Source organism: Camellia sinensis, chromosome 7, assembly GCF_055761805.1.
Source record: "Camellia sinensis isolate YWXY chromosome 7, ASM5576180v1, whole genome shotgun sequence".
NCBI classification, from domain to species: Eukaryota; Viridiplantae; Streptophyta; class Magnoliopsida; order Ericales; family Theaceae; genus Camellia; species Camellia sinensis.
Genome location: NC_138967.1, coordinates 141,115,256 through 141,142,311, shown reverse-complemented (window position 1 = coordinate 141,142,311; position 27,056 = coordinate 141,115,256). Strand labels below are relative to the sequence as shown.

The 27,056-nt window shown below is 31.8% G+C and overlaps 1 protein-coding gene and 1 non-coding gene across 4 annotated transcripts; both read left to right on the top strand.

Annotated features, from left to right (window-relative positions):
- The first annotated feature begins 15,248 nt into the window (after nucleotides 1–15,248).
- Nucleotides 15,249–17,844, top strand: LOC114308420 (fasciclin-like arabinogalactan protein 7). 3 transcript variants are annotated; one of them, XM_028254002.2, is made up of 2 exons: nucleotides 15,249–15,554; nucleotides 16,807–17,844. In XM_028254002.2, the coding sequence occupies exon 2, from the start codon at nucleotides 16,851–16,853 to the stop codon at nucleotides 17,637–17,639; it is 789 nt and encodes a 262-aa protein (XP_028109803.2). In that variant the 5' UTR covers nucleotides 15,249–15,554; nucleotides 16,807–16,850; the 3' UTR covers nucleotides 17,640–17,844. The 3 variants fall into 3 exon arrangements, with proteins under 3 accessions (XP_028109803.2, XP_028109804.2, XP_028109806.2); XM_028254003.2 differs by having other exon boundaries at nucleotides 15,416–15,554; nucleotides 16,792–17,844; XM_028254005.2 differs by having other exon boundaries at nucleotides 15,438–15,554; nucleotides 16,740–17,844.
- A 3,203-nt stretch (nucleotides 17,845–21,047) lies between these two features.
- On the top strand, nucleotides 21,048–21,121 carry TRNAI-AAU (transfer RNA isoleucine (anticodon AAU)). Its single transcript has one exon. It is a non-coding gene; the product is annotated as a tRNA-Ile (tRNA).
- The last annotated feature ends 5,935 nt before the right edge of the window (nucleotides 21,122–27,056 follow it).

Sequence of the window (27,056 nt, the reverse complement as noted above, 5' to 3'; positions counted from 1 at the left end):
TCTTCTTCTTTCACGGAATAAATCATATGGTATAGGAAAGAGTCATCATATTTAAAAAATAATATCACCAACCTTTTTTTAATATAGCATATTCTCTATTTATGTTTTATTTTCACTCTTAGTAGAAATTGTTTATTTTTCTCCTAGAATTTTTTACTTTTTGGTTATTGAAAAATCCTCTCACTCTTCCACAAGTCCAAGACAGCGCATTTCGCAGAGATCACCAAAGTGTTCCATTGTCCATTCCGAGCAAGTGACTATAACCTGAGAACTTATCTCGACCTCCTAAAACAAGTTCTATTTAAATCAAGACTCGCGCAGCGGGAGAATATCGAATTCATATAAAGTACTATGGTAACAACAACAACTTGAGACTTAACATCCTAACCAACTGCACTATACTCAGAAGATTAGTTCAAAAAGTTCCGAACTTAAGACCTGAGATTTTAACCCCCAAACCTTTGCCAAGTACGGTACCATGTGTTCATGAGTTTGTAAATTTCAAACTTCCTACATTTTCTTGTTGAACTTTTAACTTTGGTGTACTTTTTCTTTTTGCACAGTTGGTGGTGCATGGGAATCCATTCCTATCTCTCCTTCCCTTCTATCATAGAGACCCTATGTGACACCCCTGTTCTGTATTATGCTAATTGGTCCCAAATGCCAGTGTGATTATATGTTTTGATATGATTTTGTGTGCCATTATGCGAATATATATAATTTTGAAGTTTTATCTGTTCATCGTAGGATTATCTGTTTGAATAATCAGCTTCGGGAATTAAATTGAGGGCCTTATCGGCCACAGAACTCGAAATTGATTACGCCACTGTGATTGCCATAATTTTTAAAGCCTGCGGTGAAATTTAATTGAAAATTTATCCTGGTCAATTTAAACTGATTAAATTGATAAATTAAGTGCCCAATTGTTTTATAATAAAATAATGTTGAGTGTGAGCTTGTTAAGGGTCAACTACACCCTCATTTCTCTCCTTTAACACTTCATTTGGCTGATGAAAAACTCTTAGACTTGAAAAAGGGTCGGCTAAGAGAGAGAGGGTGAAGGAAATTGAGATTTTGGTCCTAAAGCTTAGTGATCTTGGAGGCTAGCTCAAGAATTTACCTTAAATTGTGAAGATTGAGCCTCTAGGTAAGCATTGATTCTTGAATTCATGAGAGTAATGTGTAATCTTGTGTGTTCAAGCGTTGTTTGTGATCAAGAGCATGATTTGAGCTGGTTTTATTGAAATGGAGGCTTGATATGTGCATGCATGTAATGAACTCCCATGAAACCACAAATCTAGCATGTAATTTGTGAAATTAGGAAAGATTGGTAGTGTAATCCCACATGCAAGCATGTCTTTGTTGAGTCTTATAGCAATGAGCACTAATTGCATTATTTGAAATGAATATGAAGTCAAAATGGGCATGCATGTACAAATCATGGGAGTATAAATCTTGAATGTTTGAATTTGATATGTTAGTGATGAATTTGGATTAATTTGAGGCATGCATGTAAATGATGTAAGAAATTGGGCCTCCTAAGGTTGTGATTTCGTATTGGTAGCATGTTAACATGTGTAAATGGGTAATTTGAGCCATTGCATACAAGTAATGTGGTTGAAATGTCGAAGTCAAGCTCAAGAACACCATTCTGGGTTTTCCAGAATTTCGACTTCCGCTCGAGTGGGGGAAGGTCCGCTCGAGCAGATAAATCGTGCTCCCAGTACTTTTTACAGACTTGATGTCCGCTCGAGCGTGGGAGTTATTTTGACAGGCCTTCCGCTCGAGCGCCCTATTTAACGCTCGAGCGTATTTTTCATGCAACCAGTACTTTTGTAGGCCTTAAGGGTCCGCTCGAGCAGGTAAGTTGACGCTCGAGCGGGGACCCTGTTTTCTGGAATTTTGTTCATGCGTTCTGTGTTTTGTTTTCCGTTCTCTTTCACTTGTAAGCATTCTTAGGCATATCTTAAGCATTGTAAATGAGTTAATGAGATAGGAATAAAGCCTAAAGAGGAATATGTGAATTAAAGAACGGATTGAACTGTTAGTGACCCATTTGTATTTATGAAATGTGTAGGGTCAAGTTCCAGGGCAAATCCACAAGCCGATCACTGTGAGTAATATCAATATTTGAAAGCTGGTCAATGTCCAATTTTTATTCCCTTATAAACTTTATGAGTTGTTAATTGGGATTGTGGACAAAAGTCTGACAGGAATCAATGAATGGACCAAAGGTCGTTTTGATAAGAATGAATGGACCGAAGATCATTTTGATGTAAATGAATGGACCAAAGGTCATTTTGATGTAAATGAGCGGACCGAAGGTCGTTTGGACCTATATGAATGGACCGAAGGTCGTTCTGTCATGAATGAGTGAGCCGAAGGCCGTTTTGACGTAAATGAATGGGCTAAAGGCCATTTTGACAGAAAGGAATGGGCCGAAGGCCGTTTTGACATAGATGAATGGACCGAAGGCCGTTTTGACAAAAATGAAAACCTGAATGGGCCAAAGGCCAGTATGTTGGAACTACAGTCACTTGATCTAAATTTTGTATAAGTATATATATATGTTAAGTAGAAATGTGAATTGGGCCAAAGGGCGTTTGGAACATGTTGCTCTACATTGTTACGTAATTTCTGCATTCGATATTATTCGCTGGGCTATCGCTCACGCTCATTCATGTGTTTGTAGGTGAGCCAAGGGAAGTCCAAACCCAGCCCCAGTGAAGTCTGCTAGGAAAAATCCGAGTTTTGAGGAAGTCAGCCTTGCGTCTCACTCTTGAGACCTACCCTTGGCTTTTTGCTATGTAATTATATTTTGTCTTGCCGGCAAGGACTTTATGTATATCTGTAAATAGTCTGTCATAGGTTGACTCGTTTTGGATGATCCTGTCTGTAATGAATTTTGTGAAACTGTACTTTTGATGTGGGTTATTAACGTAACTAAATATGGTCTGTTGATGTGCATATAAGCACGGCTCTATGGACAAAGTTTTTATTTATTATTTCCGTTTGGCCCCTTTACTCTGACAAGTTATGTCTGTTTTGGTCTGAGGCCGTAGGTAATCTCAGGATTACTGGCCGGTTATGTCCTTAACCCATAGAGCGGGTTCGGGTCATGACACCCTACCTCCCTCACCATGGTTCATACATTGGCCAAAAACATAAGTGACAGTGAAAGAGAGAGTTCTTATATTTTTTTATATTATTTTGAACTACTTTCTTTTTTATTTTTTTATTTTTTTAAGCTTTTGTTTAATTTTTTTTTTCTGAATCTTTTTTTATTTTAGCATAGTGACGCTAGTTGTGAATTTAAATGGTGCATCCGACAACGGCTATAATGAGATATCTATGTTCTTGACTAAACAGTACTTTGATTATACACTTTCTAAAATAGGTTTGGAGTTTTCCTCTCTACCATCTTTCTATTAGATCAATTCACTTTTGTGTTTTTCAAATCGAAGAACCCGATTCAAGAATTAGTCAAAGTTGTTTTTTAATCAGTTCTAGAACTTAATTTTGAACATTTGGTATAATATTTTCTTTATTCATCTAAAATAAATTATAGTTACATATAAATTGGCAGGGAAAAGAAAAGGGATAGGTCAAGTGCATAGGAGTAATTAATTTTAATTGGTGTGAAATTGTGTGCACAGGTAGTATTATATATCAATCATCCACTTTAAAATGATTAACCTAACCATCACAAGAGGTGTGGATTACACTGATCTTCTTCTGTCCATTTAAATCTTAAAGAATATCAATGTAATTTACCCTTTCGTTAAACTTATGTGACTTAATACATATATATATATATATATATATATAGATATGTATTTGGGTGAATTATACTAACGGTTCCTGTAATTTAGGACTTCTGCCATTTTGGTTCATGACTTTTTAATTATAATACATTTGATATTAAATTTTGAATTTCATTCCAAATAAGAACAATTAAATACATTGTTACTCTATTTCAGGGGTAAAGCCTTCAATTTGATAAAATATAAATTTGTTTGACAAAAATAAATATCAAAAAAATATTTTTAAATTTTTAAAAATTATTTCTACTCACCAAAGATAAAATTATATAAAAATGATAAATATTTTTCATTTTTTTTTTTTTTGCCAAATTAATTTTTAGTATGTTTAGATAATGACCAAGTGGTTTTTTTGTTGATATTTTTTTATGGTTATCATGTAATAGATGGTTGCATTTGTTGTTAATAGATATTTTTGTATGATTACCGTGTAATGGATGGTTATTAGACTTTTAATGTATAAATGATATATTTAATATATGATAGTTTTGGATTTTTTGATTTTATGGATTGGTTTAATAATGACATCAAAATTGTCACCATGTTTAACTTTTGAAAAAATAAAACTAATTTAACGAAAATAAATATAAAAAATTATTTTAAAAAAGTATTTCTACCCTCTCAAAAATAAAATTATATTAAAATGATTTATTTTTAATTTTTTTCAACAATTTAATTTTTAGTTTTTTAGAAAAAAAAAATTCTGAAAATAGATTATGAAACCAAACCAAACGGAACTTTATAACAAAAAAAAGTTCTAACATTATTCATTAAAAAAAAAACTATTATATTTTAAATAATATATAAGTTAACTGACGCGAAATAAGTTATTTGACGACTTTGCCTTTCAAATAAAATAATAATATCTTCAATTGTCCTTATTTAGAATAATATTTAAAATTCAAGATTAAATGTATCATATAATTGAAAGATCATAAATCAAAATGACATAAACTTTAAACTATAGTGACTGAGTATAATTCGCCCTATATTATTTTTTCAAAAAAGTTGCAAGATTATTACATCTATTTTTGGGTACATGTAGAGAATTTGTGTGTAAAAAAATGCACAAAAAGAACTCTAAGATGAAGATGGGTCTACACATGTAGGATCTATTTCCATGCATGATGTACATACAATTTCTGTGAAAAAAAAAATATATTTCTCATTGGGGGGGGGGGGGGGGGGGGGGGGGGGGGGGGGCAAGAGGAGACGGGTGTCGGTAGAAGAGAAGTGGGAGGAGACATTTGCCTTGCCAAATCATTATTGAGAGAGCCTTTTACTCTTTCTAGTTTGCTTCTGGTGATGGCAACAACCCCGGACTGTTTTTTTTTTTCCTCATTTTTTTAATAAATAAATTATATTAAGCTCCTTTAAAATTTTAAAAAAAAAAAAATAAATCTTATAATTTTAATATAATTACATTGATCTTTTTTAATAAGATTAAATGGATAGAAATTGTGGATGGTAAATTTGTCTCTACATAGGATTAACGAGATAATGCGTCCATTTTTGTGTCTATAAGATAAATCAAAGTTCACTTAGGTCGAGATGACTCTCTGACGATCAAGTTAATTCTTTGGTCGAACATTACCTGTATGTAAATAAAATAGAGATATATTTATAAGGCTTTTTTTTAGTTAACTTTGTACGTCTTTACTTGTTTGTTGGACTCCTTGTTATAGTTAACTAATACATTGTTGTGAATCGTTGATTGTGTCTTGATCGGATGATTAATTCTTGTCAGAGATCTTTCGAATAGTAGCAAGCTTGCAATTGCTACTGATCATTGGATCTCTACTTATCTAATGGCTGGTTCTTCATTAGATCAAGTAGAACCAAAAGGTTATCGTCGATCTTAGTTGATCTAACGGTCCTACTTCTTGTCAATGGTTTTGTTGGTGGCCAACTTACCCCTCAATCGTTGGGTCTATGCCAATCGAACATCTACTATTTGTTGGAAATGGTTATAAAATTCTGGATAAAATCAGAATTTTTTCCTAAGTTCGGTCTATTTTTTAGGTGGGCCCCAAGTGTCGATTTACTCGGGTCAAAGTGGTAACGCGTTCTATGCCGCGTTGTGATTCACGTGGTATATTTGGTTGATCAAAACCATTACCGAGTGAATGGGAAATTGAAGCCAAAGTGTGCTCCATGAAAATGGAGTTTTGGTGAAAATTCCTTAAGGTTGTAAATTGGCTTGTCCCACATTGATTTGGTGGGAAGTTTTGAAAGGGTTTATAAGGCTTAGGGTGAGATACTTGGGGTGTGCCCCAAGGGGTACCCAAGTGTTTCAGAGGGAGAGGTTATGGGTAAAATGGGCTACACCCATTGGACCCAAAAATCACCACGCGCCGCCGTCCATCCAGTCGGGCGGGCTGGGTTGGGCCTGGGCGCGGGAGCGTGGTGTGTGCTTCTAATCTTTTTGGGCCAAAAACATTTGAATTTAATTTAATTTTTTATTAAAATAAAATCCAAAATTCAAATTAAATTGGTTTGGATTTTTTGTTCATCCAAACAGGGCCCTTCCCGTTTTCAAACAGAAATAAACTGTTTTGGAATTAGTGCACACCCAAACAGGGCCCTTCCCGTAATTGCTATCTGTTTGAATTGTTGAATCTGTTTGAAATTCAAAACCCAACAGGTGTCATACCTGTTCAATTCAAAACCAAGAGCCACATACCTGTTCAATTCAAAACCAAGAGTCACCTTCACATCTATAAATAGGACCACCCTCATTTGATGTTTTCGATTCAGAAATTTCGTATTTCACTTCTGCTATTTATATTCTTCATCTTGCTGCATTTTATTTCCGAAAGAAAGAGTGTAAACACTTAGTGTGTTCGTAAGGCAAACAATTTGTAGTGCTGCTATTGTTTGTAGTAAGATCATTTCATCCTGGGAGATAGACGTCCAAATTCTGAAAGCACCGTGGAGAGGACGAATCTGTCTTAAGGACACAGTGTTAAACACTGGACTTGATCAGAAAAGTTATTCAAATAAATTAACCAAGTAAGTTGTTTAATTTTATTCTGTTTTTTATTTGTTTATTTAATCAGATTTTATTTTTGTTTTTGTAACAAACTAAAATCTGTGGTTTTATTTATTTATTATTATTTCGAGTTTGATTTTTGTAATCAAACAAAATTCTCTCCTTTTATCTATTTCTTTTATTCTTGTTGTTGTGTTGTACACAACAGAATTTAATCTATTTAAATACAGTGAAGATTGTCCTACAATCTTAAGACAGATTCCTTTTTGGGTATCTTCATTGTATTTAATTTTCTGTGTTTTCAAATTAATATTCTGGTTGGAAAAACAAATAGTGATTTATGCTATTTGACAGATAGTAGTAATATACTGTCTCTTTTCTTTGACAACAACTAGTAGTACGATACTGGTGTCATTAACAATTCAGAATATTATATGGTATTACAGAAAATTCTTGTGATATTTTATTTTTCTAGTTTTAGTAACAAGGAAAATAAAATTATTTTGTTGTTATAATTTATTTTCTGGTTTTGGTAACTAGAAAATTATTTTGTGTTTGTTCTGATTTTTGTAATCAGATGGTTTTGTGGTATTTTATTTTCTAGTTTCAGTAACAAGAAAAATAAAATGATTTTGTGTTATAATTTATTTTCTGGTTTAAGTAACTAGAAAATTAATTTGTGATTTGGTTTTCTGATTTTTGTAATCAGATATTATTTCGATATTTTATTTTACTAGTTTTAGTAACAAGGAAAATAAAATTATTTTGTATTGTAATTTATTTTCTGGTTTTAGTAACTAGAAAATTAATTTTGTTAATCAATCATGTAACTTTGTGAGTCTGTTAATTTTGTAAGTAACTTATGATTTCGTTTGGTAGACCACTTATTTTTGAACCCTTTGTGAAAAGGTGTTAATTATTTTGACTTTATCATAGTTCATCGTGAGTATACATGGAAGAATTTGTTTCTAGAGTAAAATATTAGTTTTACAAACTAATTTTATTTTTATTACAATGTGGATTCATAGTCTTGAATTGTTTCTGCACTTAAGTAGGAAAATATATATATATATATATATATATTCACAAGAACATTTTAATGTATATTTAATTTGTTTATTTATGTACAAATCAAACTTATTAAATGAAGGTATGCTTTGTCATTTTGAAATTTAAAGTTTAAATGCGTTGGATTTTATTTATGAGTTGAGAATCCTTTTATTTCATGATGCAAGTGATGGGATCGTGCATGATTAATTTATTTTGTTGATTCATTATTTTTAGTTGATGCGTTTGATATGCATGTATGATATCAACTCAAGTTATTTCTTAACAATAATTTCAAGTGATTTGGAATGATAAATTGTTATGTCGACTTAGGACATAAGCATGTTAATTTGAATATTTCTAATCAATTTTGAATGGGTGTTTAAATACCAGAAAAATTTAAACATGAAGATGTATGTAATTATATCGGTCCGTTTAATTGGGAAGTAATTTAAGAAATCTTTTATGTTGATTATTGAATTATGTGACATGAGATGTCATTAATAATTATTTTACTTGCCTAGTAGAATTTGTTAAACCATGAACCATTTTATTAATATGGGAGTGTATCTCTTGCATTAGTTGAGATAATTTAATTTTCTTCTGTCACAAATATTTTTATGACAGTGACATTTATTTGTTATTAAGTTGCAAGAATGTATACAATCAAATGGGTTTTTGAATTGTTTGATTCTTAGGCAAAATTTTTTATGAGAATATGATTTTGTCAAAACATTAATTCTGACTTGTGTAGTCATAATTATTTTGGTTTTTTCTGAATTTGTTTTAAAATTCATTGATTTATAAAATAAATGATGAATGTCATGTTACTAAGTTCAGGTTTACCACAGAACTTGTGGGGGGAAGCAATATTGTCTGCTAATTATGTTCTTAATAGAATACCCCACAAGAAAACCAAAAGCATTCCTTATGAATTGTGGAAAGGTCGACTACCTTCCTACAAATACTTAAAAGTGTGGGGGTGTTTGGCAAAAGTTGAAGTACCTGTTCCTAAAAAGACTAAGATTGGACCAAAAACAGTAGATTGTGTGTTTATTGGTTATGCTCAGAATAGTAGTGCATATCGGTTTCTGACTTATAAATCAGTAATACCTGATATAAATGTGAACACTATTATAGAGTCAAGGAATGCTGTGTTTTTTGAACATGTCTTTCCTTACAAGAAAGGACAGGAATTAAGTTCACAGAAAAGAACTTATGATTGTACACAAAGTCAAGAGACTAATGACAATCAAACACAAGAGACTAGTAATAGTCTCGACCAACAGGATTTAACTAACGATGAATCAAGACGAAGTAAGAGAGCGAGAACATCAAAATCCTTTGGTCTAGATTTTCTGACATACTTGTTAGAAAATGAACCTCAAAGCTTTAAGGCAGCAATGACAGGTCCTGAAGCACCTTTGTGGAAAGAGGCTGTTAATAATGAAATTGAATCCATTATGCAAAATCATACTTGGGAATTGGTGGATCTTCCACCAGGTTCTAAACCTCTTGGATATAAATGGATATTCAAGAGAAAAATTAAAGCAGATGGTTCAATTGACAAGTATAAAGCAAGACTTGTTGTTAAAGGTTACAGACAAAAGGAAGGTCTGGACTATTTTGACACATATTCCCCTGTGACAAGAATAACATCCATTCGCATGCTTATTTCTATAGCAGCGTTGTTTAATTTAGAAATACATCAAATGGATGTTAAGACAGTTTTCTTAAAACGGTGATCTAAATGAAGAGATCTATATGGAACAACCCGAAGGGTTTGTAGTATCAGGGCAAGGAAAGAAAGTTTGTCGACTTGTAAAATCCCTTTATGGATTAAAACAAGCACCTAAGCAATGGCATGAAAAATTTGATCATGCAATGCTTACTAATGGGTTTAAGATAAACGAATGTGACAAATGCGTCTATGTTAAAAACACTGACCAAGGATATGTCATAGTTTGTCTTTATGTGGATGACATGCTTATCATCGGAAGCAGTCAAAACATGATCAAATCAACTAAGCAGATGCTTAACAAAAGATTTGATATGAAAGATATGGGGGTCGCAGATGTTATCTTAGGAATGAAAATTACTAAAACATCTGACGGATATGCATTATCTCAATCTCATTATATTGAGAAAATTCTTGATAAATTTATCAAGGATGATTTGAATTTAGCTAGAACACCTGTAGACATCAATCTTTATTTATCAAAAAATAAAGGTGATGCAGTGTCTCAGTTAAAATACTCCCAAATCATTGGAAGCCTAATGTACCTAATGAATTGTACTCGTCCTGATATAGCTTATGCTATCAGTAAATTGAGTAGGTACGCTAGTAACCCTGGAGAAGACCATTGGAAAGCGATCATTCGAGTTCTTAGATATCTAAGATTTACTCGTGATCATGGTTTGAACTTTACTCGATATCCAGCAGTACTCGAAGGTTATTGTGATGCCAATTGGATATCGGATACTAAAGATTCAAAATCCACTAGTGGATATGTCTTTACTCTAGGCGGCGCTGCTGTTTCTTGGAAGTCCACGAAACAAACTTGCATCGCACGATCCACAATGGAATCCGAGTTCATTGCTTTAGACAAAGCAGGTGAAGAAGCAGAATGGCTTCGTCACTTCTTAGAAGACATTCCAATGTGGCCAAAACCTGTGCCAGCTATTTGCATTCATTGTGATAGTCAATCTGCAATAGGCAGGGCACAGAATCACATGTATAACGGTAAGTCACGACATATACGTCGTCGACATAATACCGTAAGGCAATTGTTGTCAAATGGAATAATCTCAATAGATTATATAAAATCTAAAGAGAATATTGCGGATCCGTTAACAAAAGGTTTGACAAAAGAGCTAGTGTATAGTTCATCGAAGGGGATGGGATTAAAGCCTATTACATAAGAGTCGTCATAATGGTAACCCTACTTATATGACTGGAGATCCCAAGAACTAAGTTCAAAGGGACAACTAAGTTATGTATGGCTCGCCAGAAATCACCAAGGGATTAAAATTCCTACCCATTCCTATGGTGAGAGTGATATCTGCAACATATGTTGTCTGCAGGGGTGTAAGGATAAGCTTTGCTTTTAATGATTACTTATATCTTGATTAAGGCATAAAATCAAGATGAGTATAAGAAGATACTCACAATAAGAATCACCTATATAAGTGTTGAACTGGGGCCGGTTCTATGAGAATGAAGAGGCTAAATTCTCTAGAAACACTTATGAAAACCAGGTGCGTTCAAGGCCAAAATGAACACAACAGTGAGAACCACGATGTGTTAGAAGATATTTTGTGTGAAATCTATTGTCTTGGCTTACACAAACGGCTGAACAATTCAAGGCATCGCGTCCATTGGTTAGCCAGTAAGTTCGATAGGTTATCACTAGGGAAGGTTCAAAGCCGAAAACTACCTATCCTGATGCAAGATATTTTCGACTTATACTCTTTCGTTAAAGTCTGCATATTGTTGCATTTCCGTTGTCATCAAATTCCATTCATGTGGGGGATTGTTGGAAATGGTTATAAAATTCTGGATAAAACCAGAATTTTTTCCTAAGTTCGGTCTATTTTTTAGGTGGGCCCCGAGTGTCGATTTACTCAGGTCAAAGTGGTAACGCGTTCTATGCCGCGTTGTGATTCACGTGGTATATTTGGTTGATCAAAACCATTACCGAGTGAATGGGAAATTGAAGCTAAAGTGTGCTCCATGGAAATGGAGTTTTGGTGGAAATTCCTTAAGGTTGTAAATTGGCTTGTCCCACATTGATTTGGTGGGAAGTTTTGAAAGGGTTTATAAGGCTTAGGGTGAGATACTTGGGGTGTGCCCCAAGGGGTACCCAAGTGTTTTAGAGGGAGAGGTTATGGGCAAAATGGGCTAGACCCATTGGACCCAAAAATCACCACACGCGCCACCGTCCGTCCGGTCGGGCGGGCTGGGCTTGGGCGCGGGAGCGTGGTGTGTGGTTGGGCTTCTAATCTTTTTGGGCCTCTAATCTTTTTGGGCCAAAAACATTTGAATTTAATTTTATTTTTTATTAAAATAAAATCCAAAATTCAAATTAAATTGGTTTGGATTTTTTGTTCATCCAAACAGGGCCCTTCCCGTTTTCAAACAGAAATAAACTGTTTTGGAATTAGTGCACACCCAAACAGGGCCCTTCTCGTAATTGCTATCTGTTTGAATTGTTGAATCTGTTTGAAATTCAAAACCCAACAGGTATCATACCTGTTCAATTCAAAACTAAGAGCCACATACCTGTTCAATTCAAAACCAAGAGTCACCTTCACATCTATAAATAGGACCACCCTCATTTGATGTTTTCGATTCAGAAATTTCGTATTTCACTTCTGCTATTTATATTCTTCATCTTGCTGCATTTTATTTCCGAAAGAAAGAGTGTAAACACTTAGTGTGTTCGTAAGGCAAACAATTTGTAGTGCTGCTATTGTTTGTAGTAAGATCATTTCATCCTGGGAGATAGACGTCCAAATTCTGAAAGCACCGTGGAGAGGACGAATCTGTCTTAAGGACGCAGTGTTAAACACTGGACTTGATCAGAAAAGTTATTCAAATAAATTAACCAAGTAAGTTGTTTAATTTTATTCTGTTTTTTATTTGTTTATTTAATCAGATTTTATTTTTGTTTTTGTAACAAACTAAAATCTGTGGTTTTATTTATTTATTATTATTTCGAGTTTGATTTTTGTAATCAAACAAAATTCTCTCCTTTTATCTATTTCTTTTATTCTTGTTGTTGTTTTGTACACAACAGAATTTAATCTATTTAAATACAGTGAAGATTGTCCTACACTATTGTGTCAATTTAGTTAGTCTACACCATATCATGCTCGCCTTAGATATGTCACGGATCTAGTCGGCCCCTCTCTCCCTACTTACCTTGGGCCATATTTAGTCTGGATTTTTATCCGGCCTATTTGGGGCTATATTCCCATTGGGCTTGGTTTGGATTTCCATCCCTAGTAGAAACTAATGCAAATGTACAAAATACAAAAATAAACAACGCGTATTTAATTTCATATAAAAAAATGATAATATTATTTTTTTATTCATATAACTAACAAATTATTGATAAAAATGAAGGTTAAGTGTTATATAAATTAAAATCTTAAGAGAGCTTAATATAATTACGTCAAAACTATAAAAATTATTATATATTTTTTTCAAATCTCACAAAATTTAAGTGTAATTTACCCCCCTTATGTATATAAATATATAAATTCTAATACAGCCTATGCTGTTTTGACCAAATTTCATAATGGTCCTCTCACTCTTTATATTTATAAATTATTGTATAATGTAAGTATATCTTGGTTTCAATAAATAAAAAAATATATTTATATGTATTTATCTTGCTTAACCACGTGAGATATGATGATTACTCAATGCTGGATAAATTATAATAACAATAACGCTAAAGTAGTTCAAAATTTTGTGATTCAAATGGCTCAAATCACTCAAAACGACGTCGTTTTGAGTGTAAATGAGTGTAAAACGACGTCGTTTTGACAGATTTGAGCCATTTGAGCCATAAAATTCTGAGCTACCAAATATTTTTCTTATAATAATTAAATATTTAATTTTAAATTTAAAATTTTTGTGTATAGAAAACTGTGATGACTATTTCAATTCAAACTCGCATAATTTTTTATTTTTAAATCATTAAGACCATTTTCAACAGTTCATCAAACTTTGCATCATATTTGAAATTTGGTAAAAAAGTCACTTTTTGGAGCTCTAATGGTTCACCAAATTGGTATCAAAATGAGAATGAAACAAAAAATTCATCAAAGGGAGAACAGGCGCCAGATTCACCACTTCATTGTGCATTACCGTTGGGGTGGGCCAACCCGTCAACCAACCAGTTGTCCGGCCAGTTGACCCACCGGTCGACCGATTCCCTTTCAAATAGGTAGGTTCAAACTGGTCAAAAAAGATTCAAACAGGTTAAAAAAAAAAAAAAAAAAAATTGCACTTACTAGTCGACCGGCCGATCGACCATTCCCTTTTGATGCACGGTTAGAACAGGCCATATCAGATTGAGAAAATTGACTTTTTTTTATTCAAATTTAATAAAAAATTTGATACATCGTTAGAGATGCTCCTAACTGCGTGATTTTAATAAATTGGTATCAAATTTATTGAAGAGACTGATCCAATGTATCAATATCACTGTCCACAAATAGGGACTCAATTAAAGCTGAAGGACCAATCTTACCTTAGCTACAAATTATCATGGGAAAATTCTATGATGTGTAAATGTACCTTAGAGGTAATTTTTTCATAAAATTATGTAAGTTTGTAGAAACTTATATAAGTAATTTCATAAAAGTTCATAAGTTAACTTACGTTAATTTATATTTAACTTACATATTTTTAGGATATCATTTATATAAATTTATAAAAATTTATATAATTTTAGTAATAAAATTGCATACAAATGCATTACACACTCTAACATTGTACTATTTTAGGAAGATAATTATAATAAATTTTTTAGTTAAAAATTAATTATAATTAACTTTTTATGGGAGAAAAAAATGAATTATAATATGAGAAGTGAATTATAAAAAGATCCCAATTGGTTCAAATAGAGTGCAAAAATAATTTCGTTCACTCAATCCAAAAAGTTACCCTAATCATTGATTGGTTAAAAGTAAAAATCATTCAAAACTGTGGATTTTTGACCAAACATAAATGAAGATTTTGTTTATTTACTTGTTGAATGATTAAAAAGATCAAACACAAGTACAAAGAGGTTGGAGATTCAAAGTGAGATATAAAAAAATGATTTGCAAATAAAAATTGTATACGAATTTTTTTTTATTAAAATGATATAATAATGATATTTTTAAAATAATAAGTTATACTGATAGATCCTTTAGTTTGAAATAAATAAATACAAATTTATATAGCATCATTTGTATAGATTTTCTATATAATTGTTTTGGATAAATTATATTAACAATTTTTATATTTTTGTCATTATGTCATTTTGATTAATGTAATTTTAATCAGTTTGATTTTGATTTTAAATTTATGAAATCATTTCAATTTAATCTAATTAATTACAACTATTACTTTTTTTGATGAAAAATTTATGTAGGACATTTTATATTTTTGTAGATAAAATTATAAATTTATTTAACTCCGTAAGTTAACTTCAATTAAATTATTATTTTTTGTCAAGAACTCTAATAATGTTATTAATTAGATTAAATTGACACAAAAAATAGGAGAATCAAAATTAAATTAATTAAAAATATAAAGATAAAAATAACAAAATAAAATAAAATATAAAGACTAGTCATATATAATTTGCTCAATTATTTTTGTTCTTCTTAGATTATTTCTGACAAGTAATTAGTTGATAGGTTGATTAGAAAGCCCACCCATGTGGCTTCTGAGCAATTTTCTTATTTCTAGAAAGCCATCTCTCCATCGCCATTAATTCTCTTAGTTATAAGAAGAACCCTTTAAAGCTTTAGAAACTACAACCTCCTCTCTCTCTCTCTCTCTCTCTCTCTCTCTCTACACCAGCTGCCACCCCCACTCAACTGAAGTTATCTGTCCTAATAAAACCCCATTATCATAATCATACAAGCCTCCACTGCATTAGCACACACTAATCTGCTTCTCTCTGCATCAGGTCAGTGTTTTCACACCCCCTTCTCATTGCATTACTTACCTCTTTGATTGAGGTACTATTCCTTGATACTGCAACAAATTTTGATGATGATTGATCTTTAGTGTTTATGGGTTAATGGGTTTTTCTAATTTCAGATTGTTATTTCTGTTTTTTCTTTCTTATTTGTATGATTTGATCTAGATTTGTTTTCTTTATCACTGTTGTTGTACTGCATTGTGTGGTTGTAGACTCTTTATGCTCGCAGTGATGCTTTATAAGGGTTTTCTTGGTGTGCTGTTCATCAAAATTGGATTTTGATCTGGGTTTTCAAATGCCTTTATGTTCCTAAAGGAATTCAAATCTCTAGAGAAAAAAAAAAAAATGGTTCTTTTATGTATTTCTCGTTCTTTTTGGTTAATGGGGACATTTTTTATGACTTGAAGAAGTTGTATAGTTATTCTTTCTAGTTTCCCATGGATGCTCACAGTGTGTTTGGGGTATTTTTCAGAGATCCAGAGAGTATGGTTTTCTCAACAGCTACATTGTAAAAATTGGATTTTTTTACCTGATTTTGCAAATAGAGTTTTGATCTAGTTGGGTTTTTTATTTTATTTTTTTTGGGTTTTCTATGATCATGTTATGGTTTGGTCAGGTTTTCACTAAGTTTGTGTTGAAAGCTTAAGATCTGAAGATTTAGGTTATGTTTGGATCTTAGATTTGTGGAGGAAAACTAAGAGGGTACAGAAAAGTGAATGAAATAGAAACTCCCTTCCTTTTTCTTTCCCTGTGTAAATCCCTCATGAAATCCATGATCTAAATACAACCTTATGACCTGGGTTTTAATCTTTGGGGGAAATTGGGAAGGTTTTTACCCTCATTCTGCGGTTTTAATTGGACTTTCCACTACTTTGCATCCATAAAATAATCAAAAATTACCCTTAGAATGACAATGTGTGAATGCGATTTTTTCTAATATGGCCCACATCATACCAAATTTTAAATTTGCATCATACTCTCTTCATTTTTTGGTACATAGCTTTTCTGTTGTGTTCATAGGCTAAGATCTCATAATGGTTTGCGTTAACAGCACTACTTTGCATCCATAAAAAACCGAAAATTACCCGAAAATAAAGTGTGAATGCATTTTTTTCTGGGTACGGCCCACATCACAAAATTTGAATTTGCACCAATACTCTTCATTTTCAGAGTACATTGCTTTTCGATTGTGTTGATATGCTAAGATCTGACAATGGTTCAGATTTGCTCCATGTAGAAATTTGCAGATATCCAGATAGTACAAGATTTGGGGGAAAAAATATGGATTTCACATTGATTTTCATGGTTAGCACCACATTAGTGCTTGTGTGTTCTCCATCAACATATGCCCAAACTCCTCAATCTCCAATATTCAGCCTGACTCCGGCTCCAGCACCGGCACCACCATTCATAAACCTCACGGAGTTACTCACAGTCACCGGCCCATACCACACCTTCCTCAACTACCTTCAGTACACCAAAGTCATTGAAACCTTACAAAACCAAGCAAACAACACTGTGGAAGGGCTAACCCTCTTTGTCCCAACAGATGATGCTTTCTCATCTCTCAAAAAGCCCTCTCTCTCCAATCTCACCCAAGACAAGCTCAAATCAGTATGCCTATTCCATGCCTTGTCACACTTCTATAGCCTGGCAGACTTCAAGAACCTTAGCCAAATTAGCCCCGTTACCACATTTGCCGGTGGAGAATACACTTTGAATTTCACTGATGTGTTTGGGACTGTGAAATTGAGTTCAGGATGGTCAAACACAAAAGTGAGCAGCGCCGTGTATTCGACTGATCCGGTTGCAGTTTATCAGATCGATAAGGTTCTTCTTCCGGAGGCAATCTTTGGTACCGATATTCCTCCGACCCCAGCTCCCGTGCCAGCACCGGAGATTGCTCCAACTGCCGATACCACGAGGGAGAAAGGGACAAATGGGTCATCTCCGACAAATGGGTCATCACCAACATCTTCACCTGCATCATTTGCTTGTAGGATTGGAAGCTTTGGTGTTTGGAGTCAATTGGTTTTGGCAATTTCAGGTGGGTTTGTCTTGTTCTTGTAAGAGAGGATTTATTTGGGTTTTTTTTTTTTTTTTTTTTTTTAAAAGTCATGTTAAGACTTATTTAAGTGGTACATTGATTCATTTGCTTTGGTTTTGAAGCCATTTTTTGATGATATAAGTTAGTGATGATACAAAGTATGGAATGTGAGTTACTCTGTTGTAATTACTTTCTTTATTTAAATGGCATTTTGCTTGCTTTGTGGTTGAATTTGATAAATTATGATTTTTTGTACAGGTAACAAAAGAAAAGAAGTCATTTTATTCGGGTGAACATGAAAACATGAACATAGGTGTCTTTTTCATTTTTTTTTAATTCTCTGTTTTGGCAATTTTTTTTTTTTTTTTTTTTTTTTTTTTTTTTTTTTTTTTTTTTTTACAATTTCTTATCTCCTCAATCATCCAAAGAAATAATAATATAATCCTTTTCCTTTGTCACCAAATCCTTTGATCCAAACAGACTATTTGATCCCTTATCCTTGTCCTTTGTTTCAGTTAAGCCCAAAACTATCAAATTAAATGTTGACATCCAATTCATGTAGTTGCATAATTGCATTGATCGTCTTGTTGCTGCACAATCCACCTATAGGGATATTAATTCAATAAAGTCTAATCCAAAATGGAGCTATCAGTCACAACAACACACTCTACTACTAGTATTGAAGGTGTTTTTATTTTTTGTTTTTCTATTTTCATTTTTAAAAAAATACCAATCGAAAAAATAAGACTATTTGGTCGGCAAACTGTTTCAATTTTTTTTCTTTTTTGTTTTGGTAAAACAACCCACTTTTCAAAAATATATATATATTTGCAAAAAATAAAAATCAATAGATATTTATGTACTTTTCATAACATGGCCCACACCACACCAGTAAAAAAATAATATACTATTTGGTCGGCAAACTGTTTTAATTTTAATTTAATTTTTTTTTTTTGGTAAAACAACCCACTTTTCAAATAGAAAAATGCTTGGGAGCACTAAAAAATGATCACTAGAGGGAGCATTAATGATGTGGCAGTGGGCCCCGCCCACTTTCTATGCCTTGTTTTTATTTATTTATTTGTCATTCCTAATGTATTAGTGCTATTAGTGGCGTATTTTTTAGTGGTCTAAATCATTGTTGTTTCAAATATATATATATATTTGAAAAAAATAAAAATCATAGATATTTATGTACTTTTTCGTAACATGACCCACACCAATGTTTTGAAAATCGGATCGGTAAACGAACCGAAAAAGAGATGGAATGGACGGGTTACTGATTCAACTGTCGGGTTTCAACTGTCGGGTTAAAGTGGTTGAACCGTGACATCATAATTAATATTATATAATTATAAATTATAAATAAATAAAAATATATATAAATACTCAAATAAAAATAAAATTTGTTGCATAGTATTTATTAATAATATTTAATAAAATCAAAATTGATAAGAAAAAGTCCCTTGCTTTAAAGAAATTAATTTTTTTTTGATATTCTCTCTAAACAAATTAATTGAATGCTAGATTTAATTTTTGAGGAAAATTAAATTTTCAACTCTCATTCCAATCAATATGATTTAAATAATTTGATTGAAATTTGAATCTACATAGAATTTTGTAGTTTCTCTTTGAATTTTTTTTCCCTATAAATAGTAATACACTTTCATAATCTCCTCAAGCTTCCAATGAGACTTCTCCTTATGAGAGGAGACTCTTAAAATAAGAATTTGTAGTTAAAATTTTAAAAAAAATAAAACATATATATATATATAAGAAAAAAAAAAGAAAGAAAAGAAAATAAGAAAAAAAAAAGTTAAAGACAGGATTTAAATAAATAAAAAAATAAAAAAAAGGGGCCGACCCTCAAAACCCAGTCCGGGTCACCGGTTCTAGTAGTTCAATTGCCGGGTCTACCAGTTTTTTAATTTTACACCAGTTTTGGCCTTAGTCAGGGTTTAAAGGGTTTCCGGACCGGAACAAGGCCCGGTTCCCAGTCCGACCGGCCTGTCTGGTCCGAGTTTCTAAACAATGGCCCACACCACACCAGTTAGAAATAAAAATGCATGAATAATGGAAAATTCTATAAAGGCCTGTATCATATGTCATTATAATTTTTATGAATTTTTATTATGTTTTATTGTAATGTAAATGTTAATTTATTGTGGTGTTAATTATGACACTGCACTTTGTGACACTTTGAATCTTAATTTATTGTGGTGTTAATTATGATACTTTGTGGTATCAACACCACACATCACAAAGTGTCACAAGTTGCACATGATTCACTTATTTTTAAAGAGTGTGTATTGTAGTATTATCCGTAAATAATACTCAAATACGTGAATCTTACACTCAAATGTCTTTTATTTATTTATTTATTTATTTATTTTATTTTATTTTTTGGTGTTAATCCATAGAAGAGTAATTATAAATAAAAGAAATACGTACATCATTTAAATAAACTCCAAGTCTACAATAGTTAAAAAAAGCAACAAAACCGAACACAACCAATATACCAGGCTCATTAAGCTTAACAATCACTACTAACTACATGCAATTAGGGTAAAAAAAAATTGTCAAATTTATTGGATAGAATGCCCATTAAATTTGATTCAAATAACAAAAATTGCAACCAAATACTGAAATGTGAGTTTTATGAATTATAATTCTATCTCATGGATCTCATGGTATAATGATTCCACCTAAAATGATAAAACTCCACTGCTCTACACCAATCAAAATGTGTGAACAAAATTGAACACCCCAACTTAATACAATTTAGACAGGAGGAGGTGGGTCTCATGTGACATTTTGGCAAATTATATGATTTTGAAAATTAGGAGTACTTGCGGATCAAGTTGGGTAGGTGGCCTTTCATTAAACATCCGTCTATGCCAATAGGGAAAAATAAATACACATTCGTCTATTTAGTTAGCATATGCAAATTGAGTAGGCCGTGAGGGTTGGTAGATAGATGCGAATCGATTTGGTGGTAAGATCTTACTATTTTTTACATTTTTTTAAACTATTTTCCAGTAATTCTTTTCTATTTTGGGTCTAAATTTTTTATTTTTCATTTCTTGTAATAAAAATAAGGCTCAACTTTCATATTTCATACATAGCAAATATAATTACTAAATAAAATGCCTTTTTTTAAACACACAAAGTATAAGCATAAAATCATTTTTTTAGGGGTGTTGATGGATCAAGTTGGGTCAAGTAACCTTCCATCTGTCATCTGTCTGAGCTTAAGTGAATTGAAAGAAATTCATATGCATCCATCTGATCGGTCAAGTAAAATTGTCCATCATGTAGCGGATTAGTTTAGGTTATTCGGTTTTAGTTGATTGGATTGATGCTAACGCAGCCATAGCACACACAAACAATTTTATAGTACATATACTCTGTTTGAGATTGAATCAGCAAGTGGCCTATTAGCTCAGCTGGTTAGAGCATCGTGCTAATAACGCGAAGGTCGCAGGTTCGAGACCTGCATGGGCCATTTTGTTTTTCTTATTCTGCCTGCCAGTGGCCGTTTGTGAAGCAAATTAACGATTCCTTCTCTTTTTTTTTTTTTTATTCATTTTTCTTCAACAGTCATTGGGATTAAATTTTGAGCTTCTCAATTGACACTTTTGTATGACGGAATTTTATTTTCAAATTACCCTTTTGTAATAAAGAATTAAAGCATTGGTTGTCTGTAACTACCCACTCAGTCTATAATAGCTAATTTTAATCCACAATAAAAATTTTAAGCACACACATGAGTGTGCACAACTTCTAATGTAGTCCATATTTTCATTAGTTGATATTATTTTCTCATTTTTTTTTTTCACTTATGATGTATTCAACAACAATTATGGGCAGTTTGGAGTGAGCTACATAGGCCACTTATTTTTTTTTTGATTTTTTTTTTTGTTTTGGTGACTCTTTTTTTAAATTATGTAAAAATATTTATTTTTTTAGTCAATCTTGTGTTATGTAGACGAATCTAAAAAGTAAATATTTTTTGAAAAAATCAAATTAAGCAAATAAAAAATTAGGGGTGAGCATGGTCCGGATTGGACCGGATTAGGGTAAAACCAAGACTAATCCGTTATCTACGATTTCTGAAAAATTGGAACCAATCTAATCCATTTAAATCATGGAACCAATCCGAACCAATCCATTTAAATACGGATTGGATCGGTTTAGGACCACGGATTCACGTAATTAAATAACAAATATATATATATATATATAACACTTTAATTTCATAAAAATATAAACATAACGCTATATCAGTTCCATAATAGCAACATGTTTTTCTATAATAGTGACATACTGTTCTTGAATTTAAACAACCATAAGAAAATACAAACAAAAGTAATAAAATAAGATATTATACGGTTTTAGGTTTGAGTTTAGATTTTATATAGAATAAGAGAAGATACTATGGGGAGGATGTATAATAAAAATATAGACTATTTGTATACGGTCCGGATCGGTTCCAATCCGGAACCGTGGGGTTCAATCCGGAACCAATCCGTGAACTACGGATTTTTAATTCTTCAATCCGGAACCAAACCGTGGATTCAAAAAACCAATTCAAACCTATCGGATTGGACTGGACTGGATCGGATTACGGATTTCACGGATTCCTTGCTCAGCCCTATAAAAAATTCACTATTTTGGGCTTATTTTTGTCTTTTCTCGACATTTTTTTAGAACTGTCAAATTTTTCGATTTGCCTTGTCGAGTTGAATTTAGAAGCCTAAAGATTTTTGAATTTATTTTTTTACCAAAGATGAAAATAAGCGCCCCCCCCCAAAAAAAAAAAAAAAAAACAAACAAACAAAACAAAAACCCACCAACTAAACAAATCCTTTGAGAACAAACTTATAAGTCAACTTATTAGTTTATTGGCTTATTTGAGTCATCTCTCTATTTTTTGTATTTTTTTTTATAATAAATCAAAAATTTAGCTTATAAGTTCCTTTTCAAAACAATCCTAAAAAGGCCAAAAAAAACCACTTAAACTTTTTAACTTGGGTAAATTACAAATACACCCTCTGAGATTTGATTAAAATATGAATCACTCCTTGTAATTTTGAAAATTACATTTCACCCCCTGAGATTTCTAATTTCATAACAAATCGCCTATTTTATTAATAAATTATCAAGTCAATTGTTTCAATTAATAATTTAGGTAATTTTATTATTATGTAGGAGAACAATTGTGAATTTCATTTTTTTAGTTAATTCTGTTAAATAAAAAATTATAATGAGGGAGTATTTGTAATTTTTTAAATCGCATAAGACAATTTATATTTTAAACAAACTACGAGAGGTGTATTTATAATTTACCCTCTTAATTCACAAGGCATAAATGAAAATGGGTTCATGAATTTGAGATCGAGCCATTGGGCTTAAATTCATTGGGATCCATTTGTTAGTTTAACAATAATTTGGCCAATGAAGGGATGACAGTGCAGTTCATTGGGCAGTAATCAAAAGGAAACCAACTGAAAAGTCTTATTAAGAAGATGAATGTGCATCAATAAGTTTTTATGATTTTTTGTGTGTAAAAAAAAAAACTTATTTATTTTTAATTATTATCACAAAATTTTATTTTTTATTTTTTTTAGCAGTGTTTTTATAAAAAAGTGTCATCAATTATTAGTTTTTAGCGACAATTGAAAAAATTGTCACGCAAAAACATCATTAATTGTCATTTTTTAGCAACATATTTAAAAAATGATCATAGAAAAGCGTCACCATTGCTTATGGGACTTAATAGTGCACAGGTCTTTATAACAGTACCGGCATATAATTACCTGTAATCAAAATTGTGTCAAAAAATTAAGTATAAAAGGCGTCATAAAAAAGTGACCTCTAAGATTAGACCATAAGGAGTCAAGGTCCTAGATGTCATCCTTAGGTGATCTTACATAGTAAGACCATTCAACCATATAATGGTAAGTCATAAACTCGCACATAGGCGAGGATTCGAACCCACATTTCTAACACTGGGTACAATTCATCCAAGCCTGAAAAGTTTATCCTATCAACTATATGTGATGTCTTCTCGAGTAGCTGGCCTCGAGAAGAATGAAACCTGGTATCTAATAGTGCTTAAAATTTAAAATGGGTTTTCATTACTTGAGGGACAACGTGTACACGAGCTAATGTGATTGTCAAGCTGGGTATGCCCATGTGCTCTCTTTTGAGTCGGTTTTATGGATGTGTTCGAGCTACAACGCCTTAACCAAAGACCTAAAAAACCATCCATAGGTTGGGACAGGATGAGCAGGAAAGCAAGCTGGGCTAAGCCATGGAACGAGTAGTCTGAGTTATGTGATATTAGATTTTCTGTTCACGAACCATTTGATAACCCTAGTATAGGGGTTGTTTGATCAGGGTTTATAAGGGAAGTATAAGGGTGGCCGGATATAAAATTGATGGGACTCGTTTGTTTTTCTTTCTTATTTTTTATATCTCATGTTTGGTTGATTTGAATGTAGGGCGCCTATAATAACCAAACATAGTAAAAATAGACTCTGCATATAATTTAACTGATACTCTAAACATATTATATCATATTTATATCTATAAATATTATATATCTTTTTCCAAACACTTGTATCAAATCCAAACAATCAAACATAATCATAGTCTCTTAAAATTGAGGAGCTACATACATTTCATCCCCGACACCTTACTTAACAGCATATTTGTGTACTAAGTTATATTCTTAATTTTTTTACTATTTTATATTATCAAAATATACATGATAAAATATTATTGGGTATGTTATATTAATCTCCTTTGTGATTTGAAAAAAAAAAAAATAAATTTTATAATTTTAACATAATTACATTGAGTTTTATTAAGATTTTAATTCATATAAACACTTCTTATTTTCATCAATAATTTCTTAGTTACATAGATAAAAATAATAATAATAATAATATTGTCATATTTTTTATATAAAAATATAGGAAAATGTTTTGTAGCTCGAAACATCTTCCCCCCGAATGGCCTGATTTTCGGAAACGACGTCATTCTGGTTTTGATTTTTTTTTTTCTTTCCCTTCCACTTCTCCTTTCTCTCTCAAAGGTTGAACCAAACCCAGAGAGAGAGAGGGAGAGAGAAGGAAAAAGAGAGGAAGAGGAGGTTGATGGCGATGATGATGTGTTGATGGTGATGATGTTGCTGTTGATGAAGATGTTCGCCGATGAAGATGATGAAGGAGCAACTGGGGTTGATGATGTGTTGATGGTGAACATGATGAACATGATGGTGAACATGTCTTCGGTGAACATGATGAACATGATGATGTGTCGATGATGATGATCTGATGAAGATGTTCGCCGAAGTTGATGAAGATGTTCGCCGATGATGATGTGTTGATGGTGATGACTCTGCTATCACACCTTTTTCAATTTCGGGCGATTTAGAGGGCTCGTTTTCGAGTTGCATAGCAGAGCTCAAAAATATATATTTTGCGTTGTTTGTTTTTGTGTATTTTTGCATTATTTTCATTAGTTCAATTCATTTAAGCTTACTACAAGAAAAAATTAATGTAATTATATCAGAATTATAGAATTTACTTTTTTTTTTTCAAATCTCAAAAGAGGTCAATGTAATTTATCTAATATTATTTAACTTCGTTGTTTAATTAGGGTCTAGATGATCATCTTAACTTAAAAAAGTATTTGGGCTTCATAGGCTTATTTTGGGACCGATCTTAGTAATCCAAACTATTTACCTTTTAGTACTCGTTGAGTAAAATATTAATGTAAAAAATTAAGCTACTATATATTTGAATAACATTTATATTACGAAAAATGAATGGCTACTATTAAGATTATAATTGTCATCAATTGTTTTAAAATTTAAATATATAGCTACTGATATCTAATAATTTTAATTTTTTATATAAATAATTTAAAAAATAACTATTCATATCACCATGCTTGTCTAAAAACTCAAACTCTCTCTCTCTCAACTTGAATGGCCACCTTGAGATAATTGAATCCATTTAATTAATGTTTATTTTCAAAACAAGAATTAAAAATCAAGGAGGATTCTATAATACATTCCTCACCATATGCACCTTAATTACGCCATTTTTTTTTTCTTTAGTTACAACAAATTTTTTTTTTTAGTTATAACATTATTTTGAAATGTTTGATTATGCCTCATGTAGTTTTGGTTATGCTTTTTTCTTTTTAATTATAACTCAAAAAATATAAAATTTTGTCATTTTTTCTTTAATTATAAGGTTCTATAGTCTTTCCCATAGTCTTTCCCATGAAATTGATCATGAATATCAACAAAACAAGGGTTGGTTTGGGAAATTGATTATTTTAACTGTCTTTTTAGCTTTTTGATTATTTTAATTTAGCTAAAAAAATTGTGTTTAAAAAGTTGGTTAGCTTTTTTTCGTAATTGATTTGATGACACTGAGAGAAAAAATAAAATAATTATGATTTGAATATGACATTTTATCTTATTAATTATTTTAATATATTTAATTTTATTAATTATTTTAACCAAAAAAAAACCATTGTCAAACACGGCCTAAGTTATTATTTGTAGCGCACAATTTGGTGTAGTTGTTAAAACAGCTTATAGATTATAACTTAACAGATTATAGATTATGACTTTAATCAGAAGTTGTTTAATCTGTTTGGTGTAATTGTTGGATTATAGATTTAAGTTGCTGAGTAATGTTTGTTAAATAAGCTGTGAAATAACTTTTTCAATTAATTTTTATTTTTTGTTTGTCTACATTTCTTATAAAAAATAATAATAATAATGTATAGTCTATTTGAATCTTTTTCTATTTTTAAAAAAATAAAAAATAAAAAAAATTTAAAAGTATAACCATAAATTAACATGTACACAGCAAAAACTGATAATCAGAAGTAAAGGGTGAGCAGCTTCTCAGAATCAGTTTTTTTTGAGTTAAAATAAGCTGTTAGAATCAGAAACTGTTTGAAATAAATTTAATCAAACAATCCAAAATAATTTTTTTCAAAACTAAAAGCCATAAATTATCTGAAACGAACACCCCAATGCCTCGCCACCCTGATAATTCGCGGGTCCGAAAGGTAATACGGTTTTCTCTCTCTCTCTCTCTCCTTTGTGTTCTCTCTCTTTCTCTCAATCGACACCAGGTCCAGAACTCTCTTCTCTCTCTCTCTCTCTCTCTCAACACATTATGTTTCTTTCCATTCCCCATTCAGAAAAAGACGCCTGAAGAACTGCCACACCACTGAGCAAACGAAAAGGCTCTTTAATCTCACAATGAAAATTTGATTATCAGAAGATTTGTTCTCTTTTATTTGTACTTACATTCCGTTTTTCGATATGGGTTTTAGTTATTTTCTCTATTGCATTTCTGGGACATTCGATTCTCTCAATCCTCTGTTTGGTTGCTGACAAAAAC

Excerpts from the sequence above, each read along its gene's own strand:
- LOC114308420 (XM_028254005.2), top strand. The coding sequence starts at position 16,767 with ATGCTAAGATCTGACAATGGTTCAGATTTGCTCCATGTAGAAATTTGC.